This window comes from Megalobrama amblycephala, linkage group LG15, assembly GCF_018812025.1.
Source record: "Megalobrama amblycephala isolate DHTTF-2021 linkage group LG15, ASM1881202v1, whole genome shotgun sequence".
NCBI lineage: Eukaryota > Metazoa > Chordata > Actinopteri > Cypriniformes > Xenocyprididae > Megalobrama > Megalobrama amblycephala.
Window position 1 is genome coordinate 28,835,757 of NC_063058.1, and position 27,132 is coordinate 28,862,888.

General features: G+C 33.5%; 1 protein-coding gene across 1 annotated transcript; it reads right to left on the reverse strand.

Moving 5' to 3' along the window:
* Positions 1–27,065, reverse strand: snx1a (sorting nexin 1a). Its single transcript, XM_048159134.1, has 15 exons — positions 26,872–27,065; positions 19,131–19,764; positions 16,221–16,357; positions 15,823–15,889; positions 13,810–13,853; positions 13,577–13,718; positions 13,411–13,489; positions 11,599–11,674; positions 11,388–11,501; positions 11,183–11,276; positions 10,856–11,061; positions 8,901–9,044; positions 8,718–8,798; positions 1,332–1,403; positions 1–1,250 (listed from the first exon to the last, which is right to left on the reverse strand). The coding sequence occupies exons 1-15, from the start codon at positions 26,971–26,973 to the stop codon at positions 1,200–1,202; spliced, it is 2,043 nt and encodes a 680-aa protein (XP_048015091.1). The 5' UTR covers positions 26,974–27,065; the 3' UTR covers positions 1–1,199.
* Positions 27,066–27,132: the final 67 nt, after the last annotated feature.

The following is a 27,132-nucleotide window of genomic DNA, read 5'->3' on the forward strand; positions in this document are numbered from 1 at the left end:
TTTATATTTGTAATTAAATCTTTATTGTTTTCCTCAATAGAAGTGTCCATAGTGAAAAAAATACCTGCCCCTTTTTTTCTTATAAACAAACATTTGATTTTTATGGCACCTAATGGTGGTCAAACCTGTTCACGTCATTTCAAAGTGTCATTACAGCAGGGTCCAAAATATCATTCATGAAGCAATCAACAAAACCTTCTAATGTCATAAATGAGGATGAATCTAACAGCCTTACAAACTCCGACAGCAGCAAATCTGTATAAAAAAACAAAAACTAAAAAAAATCTCATGTAGAAACAATTTAATCATTAGTAGCGTAGCAAAAGTCTAGTAATTATTATAACATGCCAGAGTCGATGGATAACTCAAATATGGTTTGACACGAAATGATAACATGTTGGCATAAATGTCTACAAATGAAAATATAAAATGAAGTAAATAAAGAATGAAAGTATGAATGAGTCCTAAATGAAGAAGAAAACCAGTTTTAAGACTGAAGTGCTTTGGGCCGGTATTGATATAAAACGCGTCAGGAGCGCCTTTTTAAATGCTTTACGTCATTTGAACAAATAGATCCTAAATCTACTGAAGACTTAAAATGAACCTTTGAGTGAAAACAAAGAGCCAGCAAAAGAAAAATCAAGAGTGTAAGTGTTGACATGTACAGTTCCTGTCACAATACAATATCCGGCCTATTTGATTTCAATAGTCCTCAATAAACTGCATCACAATCTCTTTTACTTGCAAAATACAATGTCATTATGCTGCTTTAAAGTGTATATACCAATATTCTGGACTTCTAAAATAAACTAGGTCACCATTTGTCTCTGAATTCACTCTTTAATAAGTACAAACTTCTTTTTGACCGGTCACAAGTGTCTATGAATGAGCAGAGAGCGCCCTCTAGTGTAAACCATCGACATCACTGCTGCTGACGCAAAACTGAGTGGATAAACAAGAGGTTTGGTTGCATACAGACGAGGAAGACACCCAGCCACCACCACATGCGTTCACATCCCCCAAACAATAAGAAAATAAAGATGAAGATTACACAGAAAATATACAAGTTACTAAATCAATCAGAGTAACGGGCGGCCGGACAGATGATTTCCCTTTGCAGCGCGATTCTCTTGGTTTATAGGCGAGAGGTAAAGAGTGTAGAAAGGCCTCGGTCATGGGTGAGTGTGTGTTTGTGCGCCTCACGCGATCGCTTTCGCCTCCGGCAAAAACGCCTCCCAGTATTTTATCAGCTAGAGGAGAGAAAGAGAGCGAAATATGAATTACAAGTATTCAGTCAACTTTTTTTAACTGAAAAAAAGTCTTTCTTGTACCTGTTGTTGTGAGTGCAGAAGTGACTCCAGATATTTGATGATTTGTCTCTTAAAATCTCGAGCTTTCTCTTTCTGTTAGCAAAGAAATTTAAAGGGTTAGTTCACTCAAAATGAAAATTATCCCATGATTTACTCAGCCTCAAGCCATCCTTACGGAAGAGGATTAGGGCCAAGCAATGATAAAAAAATAAAACCATCTCGAGATTAAAGTTGATCAATTTCGAGAAAAAACTCGTTAAATTTCAAGAAAAGTCAAAATAAAATGTTGAGAATAAAGTCATTAAATTACGAGAAAAAAGTCATTAAATTACGAAAACAAATTCGTTAAATTATGAGAAAAATGTTGTTAAATTTCGAGAAAAAAAGTCAAGATAAAATGTTGAGAATAAACTCATTAAATTACGAGAACAAATTCGTTAAATTATGAGAAAAATGTCGTTAAATTGAGAAAAAAGTCGAAATAAAATGATGAGAATAAACTCGTTAAATTATGAGAAAAAAGTCGTTGAATTACGAGAACAAATTCGTTAAATTATGAGAAAAATTTTACATTTCGAAAAAAGTCGATAAAATGTTGAGAATAAACTCGTTAAATTATGAGAAAAGAGTCATTAAATTACGAGAACAACTTTTTTCTCATAATTGAATGACTTTATTCTCAACATTTTATCTCGACTTTTTTCTCAAAATTTAACGAGTTTTTTCTCATAATTTAACGAGTTTTTTCTCGTAATTTAATGACTTTATTCTCAACATTTTATCTCGACTTTTTTCTCGAAATTTAACGAGTTTTTTCTCGTAATTTAATGAATTTATTTTCAACATTTTATCTTGACTTTTTTCTCGAAATTTAACGAGTTTTTTCTCATAATTTAACAAGTTTTTTTGCGTAATTTAATGACTTTATTCTCAACATTTTATCTCGACTTTTTTCTCAAAATTTAACAAGTTTTTTTCTCATAATTTAACAAGTTTTTTTGCGTAATTTAATGACTTTATTCTCAACATTTTATCTCGACTTTTTTCTCGAAATTTAACACGTTTTTTCTCGTAATTTAATGAATTTATTTTCAACATTTTATCTCGACTTTTTTCTCGAAATTTAACAAGTTTTTTCTCGTAATTTAATGAATTTATTTTCAACATTTTATCTCGACTTTTTTCTCAAAATTTAACGAGTTTTTTCTCGTAATTTAATGAATTTATTTTCAACATTTTATCTTGACTTTTTTCTCAAAATTTAACGAGTTTTTTCTCATAATTTAACGAGTTTTTTCTCGTAATTTAATGACTTTATTCTCAACATTTTATCTCGACTTTTTTCTCGAAATTTAACGAGTTTTTTCTCGTAATTTAATGAATTTATTTTCAACATTTTATCTCGACTTTTTTCTCAAAATTTAACGAGTTTTTTCTCATAATTTAACAAGTTTTTTCTCGTAATTTATTGACTTTATTCTCAACATTTTATCTCGACTTTTTTCTCAAAATTTAACGCGTTTTTTCTCATAATTTAACGAGTTTTTTCTCGTAATTTATTGACTTTATTCTCAACATTTTATCTCGACTTTTTTCTCGAAATTTAACAAGTTTTTTCTCGTAATTTAATGAATTTATTTTCAACATTTTATCTCGACTTTTTTCTCAAAATTTAACGAGTTTTTTCTCATAATTTAACGAGTTTTTTCTCGTAATTTAATGACTTTATTCTCAACATTTTATCTCGACTTTTTTCTCGAAATTTAACGAGTTTTTTCTCGTAATTTAATGAATTTATTTTCAACATTTTATCTTGACTTTTTTCTCGAAATTTAACGAGTTTTTTCTCATAATTTAACAAGTTTTTTTGCGTAATTTAATGACTTTATTCTCAACATTTTATCTCGACTTTTTTCTCAAAATTTAACAAGTTTTTTTCTCATAATTTAACAAGTTTTTTTGCGTAATTTAATGACTTTATTCTCAACATTTTATCTCGACTTTTTTCTCGAAATTTAATAAGTTTTTTCTCGTAATTTAATGAATTTATTTTCAACATTTTATCTCGACTTTTTTCTCGAAATTTAACAAGTTTTTTCTCGTAATTTAATGACTTTATTCTCAACATTTTATCTCGACTTTTTTCTCGAAATTTAACGAGTTTTTTCTCGTAATTTAATGACTTTATTCTCAACATTTTATCTCGACTTTTTTCTCAAAATTTAACGAGTTTTTTCTCATAATTTAACGAGTTTTTTCTCGTAATTTATTGACTTTATTCTCAACATTTTATCTCGACTTTTTTCTCAAAATTTAACGAGTTTTTACTCATAATTTAACGAGTTTTTCTCGTAATTTATTGACTTTATTCTCAACATTTTATCTCGACTTTTTTCTTGAAATTTAACAAGTTTTTTCTCGAAATTTAATGAATTTATTTTCAACATTTTATCTCGACTTTTTTCTCGAAATTTAACAAGTTTTTTCTCGTAATTTAATGAATTTATTTTCAACATTTTATCTCGACTTTTTTCTCAAAATTTAACGAGTTTTTTCTCATAATTTAACGAGTTTTTTCTCGTAATTTAATGACTTTATTCTCAACATTTTATCTCGACTTTTTTCTCGAAATTTAACAAGTTTTTTCTCGTAATTTAATGAATTTATTTTCAACATTTTATCTCGACTTTTTTTCTCAAAATTTAACGAGTTTTTACTCATAATTTAACGAGTTTTTTCTCGTAATTTATTGACTTTATTCTCAACATTTTATCTCGACTTTTTTCTCGAAATTTAACAAGTTTTTTCTCGAAATTTAATGAATTTATTTTCAACATTTTATCTCGACTTTTTTCTCGAAATTTAACAAGTTTTTTCTCGTAATTTAATGAATTTATTTTCAACATTTTATCTCGACTTTTTTCTCAAAATTTAACGAGTTTTTTCTCATAATTTAACGAGTTTTTTCTCGTAATTTATTGACTTTATTCTCAACATTTTATCTCGACTTTTTCTCAAAATTTAACGAGTTTTTTCTCATAATTTAACGAGTTTTTTCTCGTAATTTATTGACTTTATTCTCAACATTTTATCTCGACTTTTTTCTCGAAATTTAACAAGTTTTTTCTCGTAATTTAATGAATTTATTTTCAACATTTTATCTCGACTTTTTTCTAAAAATTTAACGAGTTTTTTCTCATAATTTAACGAGTTTTTTCTCGTAATTTAATGACTTTATTCTCAACATTTTATCTCGACTTTTTTCTCGAAATTTAACGAGTTTTTTCTCGTAATTTAATGAATTTATTTTCAACATTTTATCTCGACTTTTTTCTCAAAATTTAACGAGTTTTTTCTCATAATTTAACGAGTTTTTTCTCGTAATTTATTGACTTTATTCTCAACATTTTATCTCGACTTTTTTCTCGAAATTTAACAAGTTTTTTCTCGTAATTTAATGAATTTATTTTCAACATTTTATCTCGACTTTTTTCTAAAAATTTAACGAGTTTTTTCTCATAATTTAACGAGTTTTTTCTCGTAATTTAATGACTTTATTCTCAACATTTTATCTCGACTTTTTTCTCGAAATTTAACGAGTTTTTTCTCGTAATTTAATGAATTTATTTTCAACATTTTATCTCGACTTTTTTCTCAAAATTTAACGAGTTTTTTCTCATAATTTAACGAGTTTTTTCTCGTAATTTATTGACTTTATTCTCAACATTTTATCTCAACTTTTTTCTCAAAATTTTACGAGTTTTTTCTCATAATTTAACGAGTTTTTTCTCGTAATTTAATGACTTTATTCTCAACATTTTATCTCGACTTTTTTCTCAAAATTTAACGAGTTTTTTCTCATAATTTAACGAGTTTTTTCTCGTAATTTATTGACTTTATTCTCAACATTTTATCTCGACTTTTTTCTCGAAATTTAACAAGTTTTTTCTCGTAATTTAATGAATTTATTTTCAACATTTTATCTCGACTTTTTTCTCAAAATTTTACGAGTTTTTTCTCATAATTTAACAAGTTTTTTTGCGTAATTTAATGACTTTATTCTCAACATTTTATCTCGACTTTTTTCTCGAAATTTAACAAGTTTTTTCTCGTAATTTAATGAATTTATTTTCAACATTTTATCTCGACTTTTTTCTCGAAATTTAACAAGTTTTTTCTCGTAATTTAATGAATTTATTTTCAACATTTTATCTTGACTTTTTTCTCAAAATTTAACGAGTTTTTTCTCATAATTTAACGAGTTTTTTCTCGTAATTTAATGACTTTATTCTCAACATTTTATCTCGACTTTTTTCTCGAAATTTAACGAGTTTTTTCTCGTAATTTAATGAATTTATTTTCAACATTTTATCTCGACTTTTTTCTCAAAATTTAACGAATTTTTTCTCATAATTTAACGAGTTTTTTCTCGTAATTTATTGACTTTATTCTCAACATTTTATCTCGACTTTTTTCTCAAAATTTAACGAGTTTTTTCTCATAATTTAACGAGTTTTTTCTCGTAATTTATTGACTTTATTCTCAACATTTTATCTCGACTTTTTTCTCGAAATTTAACAAGTTTTTTCTCGTAATTTAATGACTTTATTCTCAACATTTTATCTCGACTTTTTTCTCGAAATTTAACGAGTTTTTTCTCGTAATTTAATGAATTTATTTTCAACATTTTATCTCGACTTTTTTCTCAAAATTTAACGAATTTTTTCTCATAATTTAACGAGTTTTTTCTCGTAATTTATTGACTTTATTCTCAACATTTTATCTCGACTTTTTTCTCAAATTTAACGAATTTTTTCTCATAATTTAACGAGTTTTTTCTCGTAATTTATTGACTTTATTCTCAACATTTTATCTCGACTTTTTTCTCAAAATTTAACGAGTTTTTTCTCATAATTTAACGAGTTTTTTCTCGTAATTTATTGACTTTATTCTCAACATTTTATCTCGACTTTTTTCTCGAAATTTAACAAGTTTGTTCTCGTAATTTAATGAATTTATTTTCAACATTTTATCTCGACTTTTTCTCAAAATTTAACGAGTTTTTTCTCATAATTTAACGAGTTTTTTCTCGTAATTTAATGACTTTATTCTCAACATTTTATCTCGACTTTTTTCTCGAAATTTAACGAGTTTTTTCTCGTAATTTAATGAATTTATTTTCAACATTTTATCTTGACTTTTTTCTCAAAATTTAACGAGTTTTTTCTCATAATTTAACGAGTTTTTTCTCGTAATTTAATGACTTTATTCTCAACATTTTATCTCGACTTTTTTCTCGAAATTTAACGAGTTTTTTCTCGTAATTTAATGAATTTATTTTCAACATTTTATCTCGACTTTTTTCTCAAAATTTAACGAGTTTTTTCTCATAATTTAACGAGTTTTTTCTCGTAATTTATTGACTTTATTCTCAACATTTTATCTCGACTTTTTTCTCAAAATTTAACGAGTTTTTTCTCATAATTTAACGAGTTTTTTCTCGTAATTTAATGACTTTATTCTCAACATTTTATCTCGACCTTTTTCTTGTAATTTAACGAGTTTTTTCTCGAAATTTAACAACTTTAATCTCAAGATGGTTTTATTTTTTTATTATTGCTTGGCCCTAATCCTCTTCCGTACATCCTAGGTGTATATGACTATCTTCTCTCAGACAAACACAATCGGCGATATATTTAAAAATATCCTGGCTCTTCCAAGCTTTATAATGGTAGTGAAGGGGGGGCCAGATTTTGAAGCCCAAAAAAAATGCATCCATCCATCATAAATATAATCCATACAGCTCCAGGGGGATTATAAAGGCCTTTTGAAGCGAAGTGATTCATTTTTGTAAGAAAAATATCCATAATTAAAGAGTGACCTCTGACCTGACACATGATATAATGATGAACGCGGAAGCAGAGAGGATAGAGCAAAACAAATGGATGCATTTTTTTTTGGACTTAAAAATCTGGCCCCCCCTTCACTACCATTATAAAGCTTGGAAGAGCCAGGATATTTTTAAATATATCTTTGATTGTGTTCACCTGAAAGAAGATGGTCATATACACCTGGGATGGCTTGAGGGTGAGTAAATCATCATAATTTTCATTTTCATTTCATTTTAACCCTTTAAATTAATATTCAGTCAGAAAATTATGTTATTAATCATTTATATATACACATTATAAAATTAATAATTATACATAATATTTATATATACATTATATAATTATTTATATTTATTAAATATAACCATAATTAAGTGAAATATGGTTTATTACGAGCCCTTAAAGTGCCCTTATTATGCTAATTTAAAGGTTTCTAAGATGGTGCAGTCTGTTGTGATTGGTCTACTGCTTACAGCACATGTTGGAAACGAAACTCCCATTAGCATATCTGAACTTCAGCTCCGGATCTTCCTCAGCATTTGGTACACAGTGATGCGAACAGTAACAATGGCGTCGGTTTTACCGTATCAATCCGAGCGCATGTCTTCATCCTTTAGAACTGCAGCAAAGTGGATTCCCAGCACAGAAAACAAACTCTTCCAGGGGCCTGTACCATGAAGCTGGATTAGCTGGCTAGCCAGGTAAGTTTTAGATTAGTTTGAGCCAATCCTGAGGTTTTAGGTACCATGAAAGGGACTTGGCTTTTAGGGGTGTTCATCGCCATATTAACTACCGCTCCACGGCTAGCCAATCAGATGTGAGCAAAGTGACACTGACACATCCAACGCAATAAAGTCACTCCCCCAGTTTCTCTTCCTTCAAATTAAAGGTCACTATATGGCAAAAAAATATTTAACAATGAAATAATCTGGCTTTAATGATAAATCCTTAGAATGATTTTATGATTTATATATGATTTATATAATAATTCAATGATATATATTATTATTAATCCATTACAAGTGATTTTAGTTTAACAGTTATTATTAATTATTTGGTTTCAATGAATATTAATATATACAGATCATATGTAATATAAATAAACTTTAAATATGACTAAATGTGACCTTACATGTCTCTATCACTATATATTATCAACTAAAACTAACTTCACTTCACTGATAGAGCAAGATATTTTTTATTTTCATTTAACTACAGTGTTTGAGGGTCAAAGTAGACATTGTTCGCAGGCAGCCAATGAAAACGTAGACTGGCATTATGCAAATTTGTTATAAATCTATGTAGGGTCATGCAGGAAGTGAGACTGGAATTACTGACGACTCGTTTCATCAGTTTTCTTTTAGGAGACAATAACTCTGTTTATCTGCACTTTTATCTTTGAAACGTTGCAGAGCTTTTGCATTCTCAAACAGCTATGAAAGCTAATATCCAAAAAAGCATAATAGGGGCACTTTAATGCAAGATATCCGAAACCAAAATGGAAATCACGTCTTACATCGAAACGGATGACGTCTTTCTGTACGGTGGCTGAGATTCTCTCGAAGTCTCTCTCGAACTGTGTGACCTTTGCCTCCCACTGCAGGACGAGACGGTAGAGTAAGACATAATTCATTATAAAGCTGACTTAGGAGGTTACAGATGTACTGAATGTTCAGCAGTGAGACTATGAAACAGTCACCTCAGTGATCTCATCCTTGGCCTGCTGCAGTTTGTCGGGTTTGTTGGCCCACAGGAGTTTGGCCTCGGCCTCTCTTTTTTTCTGCAGCATGTTCTCAGCGTCCTGCCAGCGCTGCCACGCTTTCATTCTCTGATCAAAACACCCCTGACCGTGTAGAATACAAATACATATATATTTAGCATAATTATACATACTCTATGTAGTTTGGAATAATTATGATTTTTTTAAAAGTCTCTGTTCACCAAGGCTGCATTTATTTTATTAATAATAGGAAATGTTTCTTGAGCATCAAATCATCATCATAGAATGATTTCTGAAGGATCATGTGACGCTGAAGACTGGAGTAATGATGCTGAAAATTCAGCTTTGATCACAGGAATAAATTACAATTCAAAATAAATTAAAGTAGAAAACAGTTATTTTAAATTGTAATAATAGTTTTATTGTAATAATATTTACTGTTTTTACTGTATTTTTGATCAAATAAATGAAGCCGTGGTGAGCAGAAGAGACTTTTCAAAATCAAAAAAAAAAAAATCTTAATTATTACAAACTTTTGGTAATGTAACAACTAATAAATAATGTAACCAAGCAATAATAAAAAAATAAAAACCATCTCGAGATTAAAGTTGTTACATTTCGAGAAAAAACTTGTTAAATTTCGAGAACAAATTCGTTAAATTATGAGAAAAATGTTGTTAAATTTCGAGAAAAAGGTAGAGATAAATGTTGAGAATAAACTTGTTAAATTATGAGAAAAAAGTCGTTAAATTTTGAGAAAAAAAGTCGAGATAAAATGTTGAGAATAAACATTAAAATTATGAGAAAAAAGCTGTTAAATTACGAGAACAAATTCATTAAATTACGAGAACAAATTCATTAAATTATGAGAAAAATTTTGTTCAATTTCGAGAAAAAATTCGAGATAAAATGTTGAGAATAAACTCGTTAAATTACGAGAAAAAACGTGTTAAATTTCGAAAGCAAATTCGTTAAATTATGAGAAATGTTGTTAAATTTTGAGAAAAAAGTCGAGATAAAATGTTGAGAATAAACTTGTTAAATTACGAGAAAAAAACTTGTTAAATTTTGAGAAAAAGGTCGAGATAAAATGTTGAGAATAAACTCATTAAATTATGAGAAAAAAGTCGAGAAAATGTTGAGAATAAAGTCATTAAATTATGAGAAAAAAGTAGTTAAATTTAAACAACTTTTTTCTCGAAATTTAACAACTTTAATCTCGAGATGGTTTTATTTTTTTATTATTGCTTGGCCCTAATCCTCTTCCGTAAGATACATACAGATATGTCATGATGCTAAAAAAAAATTATATATCAATTATAATATTAATAATATTAATGAATTATGATACAGCAATGATCCTGATACACACCTGTATTTACATAATTGTTACTTTATTATTATTATTATTATTATTACTATTCAAATAGATCTATAATAATAATAATAAACCAAATTTAAAAAATATTTATTATTATTATTGACAACAACAATGATAATATATTGGATAATATGGTAAAAATATAATTAATAAATATTTTATATAGTACATACAATTATGTAGTAATGCTTATTTTTTGACAATGCAGTGAATTAAATAGTTTAAAATGAAAAATGTTCCCTTCGCATGTAGAACTTGATCAATACTAACTAAAAGATAAGATTAGTTATAACAAATCAACCCATGCCAAAAAAGTTTTACATTATATAACAACTTAAATGTTAAAAATGAAAGACTTAAGGGATTAGTTCACTTCAGAATTAAAATTTTGAAGAAAGAAAGACATGAACATCTTGGATGACATGGGGGTGAGTAAATTATCAGGAAATTTTCTTTCTGAAGTGAACTAATCTTTTAAGTAATACGACCGGATGAGTCAGCTTTGTCTTCGGTGTGTGTGTGTGTGTGTGTGTGTGTGTGTGTGTGTCTGTACCCTGACGGCTCCCAGCAGTCGTATATAATCGGCCAGCAGCTCTGAGAAGGTGAAGAAGTCGTTGGCGGCCTGGTCCTGATGGAGCTGCTCGATTCGATCTTCCACCTCGGCCAGCTGAGACAGAGCTCGCGACAGAGCCGTGTTATCCTCCGAGCTGCCCAACATCGCCACGCTCTTCGCAAACACGGCTGTGTTCCCAGACAACTCTGAAACACACATTCCACCGTCTAACAATATGTGTCACATTACAGAAATGGGTCGCAATACCCAAATCTGAATGCAAATATCCACATTTAAAATATGAGACTGACTGTTTGCACTTCTGACCTTTCCTGTGATTGACAAGCGATTCCACCATGACGTGAAGTTTCCGCAACTGCTGTTCTTCATTTTCTACATCCTGGATCTTCTCGTCAAACCACTGAAACCAACAAGCACACACACATTTATATTTATATTTACCCTCCTTTCTAGGTTGGTTTTAAGCCTAGTCCTCTTTATAGGAGGAGCTCGGCGTGGGTTTTCCACTCACCACGTCCTGTTCGTTCATCTTTATGGTCATCTTGCTCACAGCGTCTGTGGCTTTGTTGAGCATTTTGAGGAAGCCGGCTCCACTCAGAGCCTGTGTGCCGACTGCTCTGGGTAACTAACACACACAGAGCATCGAGTTATCATCACAAACAGGTTTATGTTAATGTTGAATAATTAAAAATGTTCATTTTTTATGTCAGAAGCCGTCTCACCTCTTCTTTCTCTAAAAACTCCCTGACATCAGGGTCCTGCAGGAGAGACGGGTGACTCACAACCCTCTGAAGATACCTGCAACAACACACAAAACCTCGAAATTAAATAAATTATTAATATTAATTACTACTAACATTATATTACTGATGTAAATAATAATAAATAACATTAGATTGGTAATATAATATAATGTGGTATAATTAAATGTTATGTAACGTTAGTTGTAATTAATATATATATTTTAATTTGAATGAGGATGGAAAAATGACTTAGATTGGATAATATAATGTTAGTTGTAATTAATATTAATATATAATACTTAGATTACTTAGATAAGATAATTATACTTTATTATCCAGTATAAGTAATTTTTATTTATATTGCATTGCATTATCAAATTTAATAATGCAAGTATTATTTATTAATATTAATTATTACTAACATTATATTATATGACAATTTTATCCAAAAGAATATTTCTGTCCTCATTAAAATGAAAATATATAATGATAGTTGTAATTAATATTATATTATCCAATCTAAGAAAATGTTCTGTCCTCATTATTTAATATATACATTAATAGTAATTATTACAAATTTTATTGTATTAAATTATTCAGTTTAAGCAAATTTTCTGTTCTCATTTTTTAAAATACATATTAATTATTACTAACATTTTTAATTATCCAGTTTAAGTAACTTTTCTGTCTTCATTAAAATGAAAATACATATAATGTTAGTAGTAATTATTATTAATATTATCCAATTGAATAATTTTTCTATCCTCATTAAAATGAAAACACAATGTTAGTAGTAATTAATATTAATATTATCCAATTTAATAATTTTTCTGTCCTCATTAAAATGAAAATACATATAATGTTAGTAGTAATTATTATTAATATTATCCAATTTAATAATTTTTCTGTCCTCATTAAAATGAAAATACATAATGTTAGTAGTAATTAATATTAATATGATCCAATTTAATAATTTTTCTGTCCTCATTAAAATGAAAATACATAATGTTAGTAGTAATTAATATTAATATTATCCAATTTAATAATTTTTCTGTCCTCATTAAAATGAAAATACATAATGTTAGTAGTAATTAATATTAATATTATCCATTTAATAATTTTTCTGTCCTCATTAAAATGAAAATACATAATGTTAGTAGTAATTAATATTAATATTATCCAATTTAATAATTTTTCTGTCCTCATTAAAATGAAAATGCATAATGTTAGTAGTAATTATTATTAATATTATCCAATTTAATAATTTTTCTATCCTCATTCAAATGAAAATACATAATGTTAGTAGTAATTAATATTAATATTATCCAGTTCAATTGTTCTGTCCTCATTTCATATAAATTTATATTATTTATTACTACTAACATTATTATATTATCCAGTTTAAGTAATTTTTTATGTTCTCAATAAAATGAAAATACATATAACGATATCAGTAATTAATATTATCCAGTTTCTGTACTCATTTTTTATATTTATTTATTTATTTATTTATATTTATTACTACTAACATTATTATATATTATATATTGTCCTCATTCTAATTAAATCACAGCCAATCATAGTTTGATGTTTTATATACAGATATATAGAGAGGGATTTTAAACCAATCAGATTTCACTGGGGGCGGGGCTACTTGTACAACGTAACGAAAAGAGAACCCGAGTGGACTGACAAAGTTCTGACGTCACACACTGTTGACAAATGCAGCAGGTCAGGACAAAAACTAGGAGAAGAAGCATGATTCATCAAATGCAATCGTCATTGACGAACCTCTCTAGAGCAGCTCTCCTCCGCTCCACAAACTCTGCTGATGATGGATCCTCCTTCCCCACTTTGACTTTTGTCATACCTGGAAAATCCACACACATTTATTCATAATCAGACACTTATTCATAATCAGATCAGATCTGATGCATTAGCAGAAGGAAGTTTCTACCCAGAATGCTCTTCTCCGGTGGTGGAGGAATGATGTATCCATTCTGTGAGTGTTTCTCCGAGAGCTTTTCGTACAGTCCCAGGAAATCACTGAAACGTCTGCGTACAGTAAACGTCTTGCTACGGAACATGGTTAACGACGTCTGAGAGACAATGAGAAGAGAGCGAGATTCAGGCTGCGTGTCGTATTGTGTGCTAGTGGAAACTGCACAAGTACAGAGACTGAAAAATCACCTGTGTTGAAACTTTGTAGGCCATATAAGCATTCATACCATCACCTGTAAGAAGCAGAGAGAGAATCACCTCACATGCCCAAAATAAAACCCTAACATCAGTGCTTCCCACACATAAACTTTACTTGGACGGGCCGCCCAAGTATAATAACGGCCGCCCAAGTATATTTGGAGACACATTTTTGCTTTTATTATTTTTATCCTCTTATACTTTTACATCAGCGCAAGATCATTTCGTACCTGCTCGTTATGTGTGCGTCAGAACCATTTACTCCCGCTGACATTCCCACGGGCGCTGCATTTTGGAAAGTCACAAGGCGGCGCTGTTGTGCCTTCTACAAGCTCGCGCAACAGCGCTTCAGACTGCTTCAAAGTGATTCTCAATCAGTGAAAAGCGCAGATTTATGCCAAGCGATTGCTAATGAACTCAAGTTAATGAATTATTACAATGTCTACTTCATGGCCTTTATATAAAATGTTTTATACGGTTGTAAGAATCTGAAGGATCAGCCTGCAATAGTACAGACATTTCAAAATAAGAGTCCCCATGTATTTCGGGCTTGTTTATAATTAAAAGTCAAGTAGTCAAAAGTCAAAGTAATTAAAAGTTTTTTCTTTTGGGCATTATTGGTATTTTGGTTTAAGTTGTATTTAATTTGATTTCCATTTAATTCATAGTAAATTATTGTAGTCTCCCCCACAGGAAGAAAAGACTAAGAACATTATTTGACACATATATTATTCATTTTATAAATTTTACTAGTAAAATCTGTGTCCCATTCACTGAGAGAGACACTATATGACAGCAAGGAGAACATAGGAAAAGGATAAACATTTAAATGCTGTAATTTTGCATAATTCACAATGCATAATATTAGTATGTAATTAAATGTAATAGTATGCTATGTAATTAAAATTAATTTCAATAAATAAAAATACTGCTAAAAATGACACATTATTTGTTTGTCACATGTAGTAGACCATTTTTGTGCCGTGGGTAATAGGAGGATTTTTCGCCCGGCTACCACCGCAAGTATATTTCAAACTTGTGGGAAGCACTGTATGTGCTAAATAATCAAGACTGGTTACACAAGGTCACAGGTTTAGTGAGACCAAATTATTCTTCAAGCATGATACAGAGCTGAGAGATGGTGAAAAATACACAGCCCAGCCTAAGATAGCTTTCATATTGGGAAATATTTGCATGCATCAAGAAGCCGCTTTCAAAATGCGGGGTATTGAAATCGCGTTTGAATGCGCGCTCGCGTTTTACTTTCGCTTTCGCAAGTACTCTGTGAATAGGGAGCAGCGGTGCTTGAGCACGCTTTCTACAATACAAGACATTTGTCATACGCTAGGCTCTGTTGTGCAACGAATCCTCCGCCATGGTCTTGTCAGTCATCTCGTCACATGATCAGTGAACTCTGATTTCTGCTGCACTACGTACAGTGATGCTGCTCACGTTGGATGATCTGGATGGAATTGAATCGACCGTTTTCTTTCTATCCTAATTTCACCCTTACACTCTACCATAGCAATATCACAAGAGCTTTTCACCTCAACGAGAAATCCCGTCATATATCACACACACACACACAGTATATAACCAAACAGAGTCAGTAAGTGTGAGCAAATAAAAATAATTACATACATCATATTAGTTCAAATATTATCTTCCCTAAAACATTCAGAGCTGGTTTTAGACATTACAGTCACACCACACCTTTTAAAAAGAAGACGAACAGGAAATAAAAAATAGCTGGTACAGGGCAAAAAGAGGAAGTTGTGATGATATGGCAATGCTCCAGAAGGACGTATCAGTGTCTCAGTTCCTTAATTAGAACAATTTCACCTCATCAGAGAATCACGGTTTCCCATTTTCAGCAAACTTAGCCCACTACTGGGTTCAAATGCTTTTTCAAACTAGCGTTTTATGAGAGCCGCGTTAATCCTCAAAAGACTGAGACATCAGAAAGCAAAACCCAGCTGACATAGTGGAGGATGAAGGTCTTACCGACTTTCTCTGGATTTGTCACGGAAATGTTTAGATCAAACTTGTCCTCACTTTCCTCTTCCTCCAGCTTTATGTGAAGGAAACAGAAGAAAAAGAAAGGAAGAATGAGAAATTAAAGGTTTGATCTGATCTCTGGGGATGGGAATTGCAATAAACGCAACAAATCAAGTTTCAACTTAACGATTCTTTTAGTACCTTTAAGTAATTTGGTGTATAGATCAATTTAAATAAATAAGTTTCAGACCGATTCTTGAGTCTTTTTGACTGATTCATCAAAAAGAATCAGTTCATAATAGTCATTTGCTTGTGAATCTGGCACTAAAGGAGCCAAACATCATGAAAAACATTCGGTCTCAGTGTTATTTATTTAAAAAATGTTAAATTTATAAGTGTTTTACCTCCTCCAGGGTTTTGGACGGAGGTTTGCTGGAGCTGCTGGCTACAGAGGCGGCAGGAGCCGATACTGACGGCTTCACGGCATCCTTCTTCTTGCGGTCATTACGAGGGCTGTCCAGAGACAGCTCCACTGTAGCCTCTGGGAAAACAGCGAGAGAAAGTGTATTTTATGGATTAAATAAAACTAAAAAGATGGTTCAACACACACAACCTAGAGAACAAACACACACACATGAGCAAAACACATTCCATCAGCAACATAAAGCAGGGTGAGAGGTCAAAGGTCACTGAGGAATTCCTTTTCCCCTTCCTGAGTCAATGCTGAGAAAGCGAACTTATCATCCATCGCTCATAGAAGTGATGAGCATGCATTCCTGCTTGTACAATATACGTGAGAGAGAGTCAAAAGCAGGAAAATGTTTCATTGCGCAAAAAACAGTCTGAAAGCACTTTAGGTGAGTTTTATAGTGAAAAATGCTGTCAAAGTAGACGACTCGTAAGGTTTCGAACTTTTAAATGCACCAAAACATTGTCTAGGCAGGCCACTTACAAGGTTAAAAAAAAATGACCTAAACATTTAAACACACTTTTGTTCAAGCATACATATATGATGTCCAAAAATGTCATGTGGGAAGGTAGCCGTTTTGAAACACAGATCAAACTTGCTTAAACATGCCCCAAAATGCTCAAGGTTTTGAGACTCAAATGAAACATTTGAACATGCCTATGGTGCTCAGAAATGTTGTCTAGATAGGCAGCTCACTAGGATTTGAAGATTAGAGAAATAAATTTGTCTTATGATGCCAAAAATGCTGCCTGTTTCTACATTGCTCATGCTTAGTTTTGAAAGATAAACCATACTTTAAAATTTGCCTATGATGCCCAAAAATGCTCTCTGAGTAGGGCACTTACTACATACTGAAACAAAATTTTTTTCCAAACCAAAAATGCTAAAAATGCCACACAAAAAAACGCTGTCTAGGTTGGCAGTTCGCAGGATTTTGCAACACATAGTCAACACAAATCAAACTTTTAAAGGTGCCGTAGAATTGAAAATTGAATTTACCTTGGCATAGTTGAATAACTAGAGTTCAGTACATGGAAATGACATACAGTGAGTCTCAAACTTCATTGTTTCCTCCTTCTTATGTAAATCTCATTTGTTTAAAAGACCTCCGAAGAACAGGCGAATCTCAACATAACACCGACTGTTACGTAACAGTCGGGATCATTAATATGTATGACCCCAATATTTGCATATGCCAGCCCATGTTCAAGGCATTAGACAAGGGCAGCCAGTATTAACGTCTGGATCTGTGCACAGCTGAATCATCAGACTAGGTAAGCAAGCAAGAACAACAACGAAAAATGACAGATGGAGCAATAATAACTGATCCATGATAACATGATATTTTTAGTGATATTTGTAAATTGTCTTTCTAAATGTTTCGTTAGCATGTTGCTAATGTACTGTTAAATGTGGTTAAAGTTACCATCGTTTATTACTGTATTCACGGAGACAAGACTGTCGTTATTTTCATTTTTTAAACACTTGCAGTCTGTATAATTCATAAACACAACTTCATTCTTTATAAATCTCTCCAACAGTGTGTAATGTTAGCTTTAGCCACGGAGCACAGCCTCAAACTCATTCAGAATCAAATGTAAACATCCAAATAAATACCATACTTACGCGATTAGACATGCTGCATGACGAACACTCTGTAAAGATCCATTTTGAGGGTTATATTAGCTGTGTGAACTTTGTTTATGCACTGTATTATAGTTGCGAGCTCGGGGGTGGGGAGCGCGAGATTTAAAGGGGCCGCAGCCTGAATCGGCGCATTTATAATGATGCCCCAAAATAGGCAGTTAAAAAAATTTATTAAAAAAAAATCTATGGGGTATTTTGAGCTGAAACTTCAGAGACACATTCAGGGAACACCTTAGACTTATATTACATTTTGTGAAAAAACGTTCTAGGGCACCTTTAAATGCACCAATGTCATCCAGAAATACTGTCTAGGAAGGCCGCTCACTAGATTTTGAAACATGAACCAAACATTCAAAAGTGCCTTTGATGACCAAAAATTTTGACTTGGTAAACTGCTCACGACATTCTAAAAAACATTCAAGCACACATATGACACACAAAAATGTTGTCTGGGAAGGTAGCTAAGTTGAGAAACAAACTAAACTTGCTTAAAAATACTCAAAAATGCTGTCTACATAGGCAGTTTTCAAAGTTTTGAAGATTTGAACAATCAGTTTTTGTGTAATGATGCCCAAAAATGCTGTCTAGTTAGGCCACTTACAAGATATTGACAAAACTGAACATTTCTCCATACCAGCATATTTTTTATAAAAGGTTTTTTTCCCCACAGTGATGGCATAGAGGAAACATTTTGGGTTCCCCACAGAACCTTTAAGTGAACCGTTCTTATAAGAGCCATTTTTCTTAGTTTTAAGAACATTTAAATAATCTAAAAGAACCTTTTTTCACTATAAAGCCCCTTTTGTGGAATGGAAAGATTCTGTATGAATGTTAAAAGTTCTTCATGGAACCATCAATGCCAATTAAGTACCTTTATTTTTAAGAGTGTATGATGCTCAAAAATACAAAGTAGACGGGCATTACCCAGTGACATGTTGCGGTCACGAAAGTGGGATTCGAATTCCTGATGAAAATAACTTGATTTATCGTGCACTTTCAGCTTCACAGCTTTGCAGATCGTTTACAATCACAGACAGCTACATTACACATGACAGGTAATATAAAAAAAAAGCATTATTGGGGCACTGTAACCACAAATCAACCCACATACCTACACAATACCTGAAAAACATTGTCTAGGTAGGCAGTCAAAAGTGTCACAGTCATGATCTGGTGTTACAGGTGAAATGTGTCGTACCTGAGAAGATATCCTGCTCCTCAGAGTGAACCCCATTGGTCCTGGAGCTGCTGCTCGCGGAAGGTTTGGTGGCAGGTGCCGTCACGGCTTCCTCTGCGAACAGATCCGTGGGGTCGTCTTTAACCTGTGGCTTGACCTTCACTTCTGATTTCACCTCTGTGAAGACATTGACAGGTGGTCCACTCACCGCTGAGGGCTGAGGCTTCTTCGTCACGCCTTTTAACGGCTCGTTAAACAGATCCTCCTCATCGTCGTCATCGAACAGCTCCGCGCTCACTGCAGTCTTGGCGCCCTTCGGAGGGTCGATGGCGTTTTTGTGCACAGGCTTGCTGCTGAGGTCACTAGGCGGTTCACTGATGACATCAGACTTTGGCGCTTCAACAGGCTCTTTCAAGAGATCTGGCACGGGATTTTGGACCTCAGGTGAACTAATTACATCGGCTTCATCGTCCAGCGGGTCGCTGAACAGGTCGACGGCCTCATCGCTACCAGGAGAAGGTATCTTGACGTTCTTCTGGGGTTCAGAGTTAATTTCGCTAAGAGGATCGCTGAAGATATCTTCTGGAGGCTCGTTGAAGATGTCTTTAGGAGGTCCGGTAGTGTCCGGCGACAGAGAATCCATCTCAGAGATTGACTAGGAACAGCACAGAAGTTTACAATAAATATAAATATTGTGAGTTGAAACTGGATGACTACATTGTGTTTAACAGCCTGTGAAATGCTTTTCTATCTGTCATGGACTTTTTTTTTTTTAAATACATTAAACATTTTCAGGCTGAATCTCACAAAATTTGGTTAAAAAAAAATAAAAAATACCAAAAGAAAAAGTATGACCATCTGAATGACCTTTAACAGGAGCAGAATCTCAACGAAAGTTATGAAAATAAGAGAGGAAAATCTGCACTTTGTTTAACTCTTCCCTTTATTTGCAAAACATAACAGCAATGTTTTGGGTATTTTGGTTAACCACTAAATAAAGAAGTCTATTATTTTTGCATTATAAGACATTTTTCACCCAAATACTTAACAGTAGCAATAATTGTAACAGTCATGTTAATATTTGTTTTGTTTTTTTCTACAATTGACCCTTCGCTGGGAGTTTGATTGACAAGTGATCTAACCAATCATAACGCCGAATCCGCCATTTTGTCCAACAAAGCAGTCAGGAATTAGCACATTAACCTCGGTGGAATTGAACTTGAAAAATGGTGTGTACTGACGTCTTTCCGTGTTTGAAACAACATTCCTTCTGATGTTCATTCATGTTTATTTGATGTTATAAATGAACTAGTAGGAAGAGATGATCGGTTCACGAGCCGAAGAAATTCGAACAACAAAAACCGTTTTGTGGCTCTTTAATGTGTCGTGACAGATTGCTGTAGAGCCTCAGCTCAAGCGGCTCGTGAACCGATCATCTCTTCCTACTAGTTCATTTATAGCGTCAAATAAACATGAATGAACATCAGAAGGAATGCTGTTTAAAACGCGGAAAGATGTCAGTACACACCATTCAGGGTTGCCAACTCTCACGCATCTGGCGTGACACTCACGCTTTCAGCATCAATCTCACGCTCTCACGCACACGCAAGAAATGTCACGCCAAAATCCATTTTTCTCCCCTCTCAATCCGTTAATTTTCTGTTGATGACTAGACCACAGCGTATTAATGACAGGAGAGGAGTTTAAGGCCCACAGCTGTTACATCTCCCTACAACGTTCTCACTGCAGTATTCTCTGATCGTTGATTGGCTGAAAACCTTGCACCTTATACGTCAGTTGCGTGTGAGAAGTTCAGAGAGTTCGGAGTCGGAGTCGGCACGTGTGAAAGTTTGGAAAACAATCAAGGTAAGCAAATAATAAAATGGTGAGCCTTGTCACTACAGACGTAGCCTTGCCTAATCAGTCTGTGTGCCGAGACTAAGTTACAGACTTCAACTATAGTGGCAAATGTTGTCTGACGTGCGTTATGATGTGGGCTAGCTAAATTGCTCAATAAAAATAGTCTCATGTAGGGTCCGAAATTAACACCCGCCAAGCGCCAAATGCGGGTAGATTTTCCGTTTGGTGAGCAAATCTCAAAAGGCTATCCGCCACACTGGCGGGTTAATGTTCATACCAAAATATGAAATTTTCAGCGCGCACGAGAGAGAGAGAGAGAGAGAGAGAGAGAGAGAGAGAGAGAGAACCCCGGCCGCGCGCGCGCACTCAATATACAGAGCGGCCAAAGCGTCAAGCTTCCCCCCCGTACTTTTTGACAAGCGTCTTTGACAAAGCGGCCAGAGCTTCTTTGCAGCTCAAGTCGGCGGCGGTGGTATGTACGTACAGTTAACGCTCTATTTGTTGAGGGCGCTGAGGGAAAAGGATATGTGAAGCTCCTGCCACTGGAAGAAGCGGTCGCCGCCCATTTGTGGCCGCGCACCCATCAAGGCCGCGCAGAACGTCTTCAGCACTCCCGGATCGTGCACACTCCGCCGCTGGCCAGGCTGCTTCTGCTTTACACACCATGGCCGTTATTTTCTCGAGAAAAGGAGTTTTCTCATAGCGTTTGCAACGCAATACTCGTTCCCTTATCTCTCAGGGAACCGAGGTTACATAAGTAACCGAGTATGTTATATACGTTTTGTTATATAACAACCGATATGACAACTTTAGCACATTTATCAGCTATACATTCATTCAGTGTTTTCCATTAATGACCCTCTGCTGCCGCCACCGTTTCATAATGAACTGAAAATTTAAAACATACTACGTTTGCCAACGAACTAAAATCGAAACTGTGATATGGCTTTGTGCCTTTATAAAACAGCAAAAGACAGTGATTAAGTATATATACAGTCTGTCTGTGCTGCGTGTTTTAAAGAGAAGTGCGCACATTTGCGCACGCGATCAGCTGGTGATCTGGTGATCAAAATAAAAGCTCAAGGATATATCTTTTAAAAAGAAATGAGTACAAAAGTATTGTAAAAAAAAATGTTTGAACCCTTTTTAATGTCCAGGTACAAGTCAATGCTGTTTCTTTGTTCAATTTGCACACTGTACATGGATTGAAGCTCTTAATTTTGAGTTTCCAGAGTGCACCAGATTGATGCATTTAACCTTAAAATGTACAAAATTTTCTTCCGGGGGGGGCATGCCCCCGGACCCCCCTAGCGAAGGTACATCCAACAAACTTTTACAAATTACAGTGTCAAATAATGTAGATATTCTGAACAAGAATACGACAACAAAAGCTCCTTTCATGTCAGTAAAGCTATTAATAGAAAATTGAAATGTCTTTGGACAAATATAGATTTGGGCTAAGCCCCGAATGTTTACAATGTCTGGCTCTGCCCCTGTCAGGTAACAAAACTGACAAAAAATAAAACAAATTATTTCACCCCAATGATACTAAGTAAACATGGACTGACATTGATTTTTAAAATTAGGGTTACCAAACATTTTCTCCGCGCACACGCGCAAACTGAAATTTTTACAAAGTCTCACTCCAGCCAAAGTCCCAAAGTTGGCAACCCTGCACCATTTTTCAAGTTCAAGTTCACCGAGGTTAATCTGCTAATTCCTGACTGCTTTGTCGGACAAAATGGCGGATTCGGCGTTATGATTGGTTAGATCGCTTGTCAATCAAACTCCCGGCGAAGGGTCAATTGAGAATTTAGCCTATTTTAGGCTTTGCACATTTTCCATTCAAATACTTATTACTGTAACAGTAATTATATACTTAAATTGTAAAATATTTATTAAAGTTACATGACAAGTATTTTTTTTTATATATATTTGTGCATTTAAACAATTGGTGGTTTAAAATAAATAAAGCAAGTATAGTTTAGTTCTTTCTTTGCATTGAAAATTAAAGCACATTTTCAATCCAAATACTTATTATCATAACAGTAATTACATACTGAAGTTTATGTTATTACAGGTATTTGTCATTGTTTGTACAACTGGTGTTTTAAAATAAATAAGCCTATTTTAGTGCTAAATTAAGCACATTTTCCCACCCAAATTCTCATTATTGTAATGGTAAATATTAGAGCTGCACGATTAATCATATCGCAATCGCAATCGCGATGTCAAGCTTGTGCGATTATATGACGCAAAATGCTGCGATTTTATGAAATGAAATAAAATATAATAATAATAATAATAATAATAATAATAATAATTTAATAAATAAATAAATAAATACGTGTGGAGTCGACAACCCATTCTCTGAGAGCTGTTTGCCCATTTTATACACCGCTAATAAAATGAAGAGCAGTCAGTTTCAGTTTAGGCAGTGGCACGTGAGGCGCGCATGGTCATGTCATGACTTTTTCCGGTGTGCAGCGCAGAGAACGGGTAAAGATGGATGCGGAGCAAACGGTCAGTGAACTGGTGGCAAGAAAAAACGCTACCTCTGTTATATGGCGATATTTTGGCTATAAGATTATAAACCCAGATTAGATCGTTGATGATCTGTGATCCGTACGGACCAGGGCCCACGGTTCGGGACGCATGTGATTCGCGGATCAATTGCAACTTTAACCGCAATAGAGTGAAAGGTTATCATTTGAACGTGTTTTGTCTTGCTAGTTTACACATGAAATAGATATAAAACCATACCAGCGCGCTAGAAGAGGCAAAAGAGGATTTAATTCGGTATCGCACGCAGCGCTGTTATCGGTGCGCATAGACGCACATGCATACAAGGCTCGCGCGCACACAGAGAGAGAGAGAGGCGCGTTATAGCTCGCAAACTCCAACTTGATTCCTCTTTCGCGTCCTCAATGTACTTGGATGGACACATACACGCATTATGTCAGTCAAAATACCCCTCTCAGCAAGTATGCTCGTAAACACATTCGGTTATGTCTTAATTGAACGAGGTGAGAATTCGGATGTGTATCTATCTGATGTGTACGTGCATGTCTTACTCTTAAAGTGACAGCAACCTATAAATAACTGCTGTTGTCTGTCATGCAAATCAAACAACAAAACACAGCTTTAACAAAGATTAATCTATATTAAATTTATACAGTGACCAGTGTCATTTTACATTGAATTATTACATTTCTGTGCATGAAAATTAATACAGTTAGACCTTATACTTTATTTGTAACTTTTTTGTTGTATTTATCTATGCTTGTAATTGGTGTACAGTATTTGTTCTTTTTACAGTCTGTTCACTTGCCTTTAATAATGTATTACTTAGGCTAGTAGTTTATGCTGTGGTATCAGAGTAGTTTAAGTGGGCTAAGTAATACATGCAAAGTTAAGTTACCCCCATCCCCCAATTTTTTTTTGTGCTGATCCGAAAAATGATCTGATCCGTGACGTCATAACCGTGATGTGATCCGAACCGTGAGTTTTGTGATCCGTTGAACCACAGATTAGTAAAGAAATAAACATCTTAAATGGGATTATAACAAGTTTGCAGTAATGCAAAGATGTTATTTAATTTCATAAAAATATTTTAATTTGAAAACGCTGTGCATTTGTTTGCTGTTGTTGCTAGTTTGAGTTGAGAAATACACATTTCAGCATTATCAGTAATCTGTGTGTGCATTTTCATTGAGAACCAAGCGAGATGACTCACGATACTATTTGTTTATTATATCGCTATCGCATATCGCAATCGCAATATTGACCTCAGTAATCGCAATATGACATTTTCCCCAAATCGTGCAGCCCTAGTAAATATTTACATGATAAAACATTTATCATGTTAGTATTTGTTATTTTTATGTATGTGAGCATTTGTACAATTGGTGGTCTAAAATTTATAAATACATTGCATTGATTCCAGACAGGATAATTTGAATAAACATTAATGTCATTATGAAAAATATCCTTAAAGGATTAGTTCACTTTCAAATTAAAATTTCCTGATAATTTACTCACCCCCATGTCATCCAAGATCTTCATGTCTTTCTTTCTTCAGTCGAAAACAAATAAAGGTTTTTGATGAAAATATTCCAGGATTTTTCTCCTTATAGTGGACTTCAATGGGCACCAAACGGTTGAAGGTCAAAATTACAGTTTACAGCGATCCCAGATGAGAAATAAGGGTCTTATCTAGAGAAACCATCACTCATTTTCTAATTTTTTTTTTTTTTATATTTTATAAGTTTTAACCATAAATGCTCATCTTGAACTAGCTCTCTTCTTCTCTATTTGAATTCCAGCAGTGTAGGCACTGCTAAGTGTATTACTGCCCGCCACAGGTCAAAGTTTGAACTAAATTGTCATATGCAATATGCTAGTGCAAGTATATAACAATTAGTTCAAACTTTGACCTGTGGAGGGCAGTAATACACTTAGCATTGTCTACACTGCTGGAATTCAAATAGAGAAGAAGAAGAAGAGAGCTAGTTCAAGATAAGCATTTATGGTTAAAATGTATATATATATATATATTTTTTTTTTTTTTTTTTTTTTGAAAATGAGTGATGGTTTCTCTAGATAAGACTCTCATTCCTCGTCTGGTATCATTTAAAGCCCTTTGAAGCTGCAGTGAAACTAATTTTGACCTTCAACCATTTTGGCTCCATTGAAGTCCACTATAAGGAGAATAATCCTGGAATATTTTCATCAAAAACCTTAATTTATTTTCGACTGAAGAGAGAAAGACATGAACATCTTGGATGACATGGGGGTGAGTAAATTATCAGGAAAATTTAATTTTGAAAGTGAACTAATCCTTTAATAGTCCTAAAACTGGCTACTTTTTTCCATTATATTTCCATCTTTTGAGTTTGGGGTAAAATATTTATTATATACAATAAACAGAACTGCGCATTTCTCTCATTTTGCAGTCACTTTCATCCAAAGCAACTTCTGGCACCCTTACAGGGACAATCCTTCAGTATTAACCCAGGGTTAAGTGCCTTTCTTAACGGTACAATGGTTACGGTTTATGAATCAACTCATGTTGGGTTCAAACCTACAACCTTCCAGTTTCAGCGCAGACCTTTAACCACCCCATCATGACTCATGCAACTGTAAATTCCCTCCCACAAAGCAAAATCTTCCCAAAATATAAGCTTGCTAAGGGGAAGAAGAAAAAAAAAAAAAAAAAAAACATTCACTCACATTTGACACTCACATGACCACCAGACCTTCAGTACTTTGACCAGAAAAGACTGAAGTCATTACACTAAGTAAATATTGACTGCTGGACACCATCTCATTTATTGGAGACAGATTTGCCTTTATAATACCCATAGTTTGTGCATGCATGCATGCATATTTATATATATATATATATACACATATGCATACATATATATAAACTATGATCAGCTGGGTGATTCTGCATGAAGAAGTTAATCTATTCACACACTTCCTTAATTGCACACAACATAACATTTAATTTACACACAAACACGCTCTCTAACAGTGTGACTTCAGTCAGTTTGGCAAACTAGGTCACATTCCTTGTGATATTATTTATTCAACTACAAGAGTCCTCCAAAAACTTCAGTATGTCACATGCAGGCCTAAATCTATTTAACCTCGCGGGAGGATCAAATCTGAGGTGATACTGACAATAGTATCTTTATTAAATCAGTAAGCAAATAGGATCACATAAAACGGCATATAAGCCAGCAGATCTGAAGATCTTCGGCTGAAGAAGAAGAAGAGAAGAAGAACAGGCAGATGGGAGGGTGTCAGAGAAGTGAAAGTGATCGCTCTTCTTCTCTCTCTGTCTGACTGTGTGAAGCTAATTAGCTTCATAAACGCGGTTAATTGTGTTACTCACCGTGCCCGTGAACGCATCCGCGCCCTCGTCACTGTCCTCCAGCAGCTCGGGCTCCTCTGAGTCCGGGAAAGGAGGAGGACTGCGCTCCGAGCTGGCCGCCATCTTCAGCTCCACACACAGAGTCACACACACGGAAAAACTTTATTACGAGCGAGTGAAAATGAGAGAGCGACATTGAGTTGATACGGAGAGAGAGAGAGCGTGTGAGAAACAGCGACGCCCGGTGGTCAACAGTTGCTAAGTTACGTCACGCTCACAAGA

What these genes read in the sequence shown, in the direction of transcription:
- snx1a (XM_048159134.1), bottom strand. Translation starts at nt 26,973, where the DNA reads ATGGCGGCCAGCTCGGAGCGCAGTCCTCCTCCTTTCCCGGACTCAGAG. An exon ending in AGGAGAGCTGCTCTAGAGAG is followed by an intron (nt 11,675 to 13,410) that starts GTTCGTCAATGA and finishes GTGTTGTTGCAG; the next exon opens with GTATCTTCAGAGGGTTGTGA. An exon ending in AAGACGTCATCCGTTTCGAT is followed by an intron (nt 1,404 to 8,717) that starts GTAAGACGTGAT and finishes CTTTGCTAACAG; the next exon opens with AAAGAGAAAGCTCGAGATTT.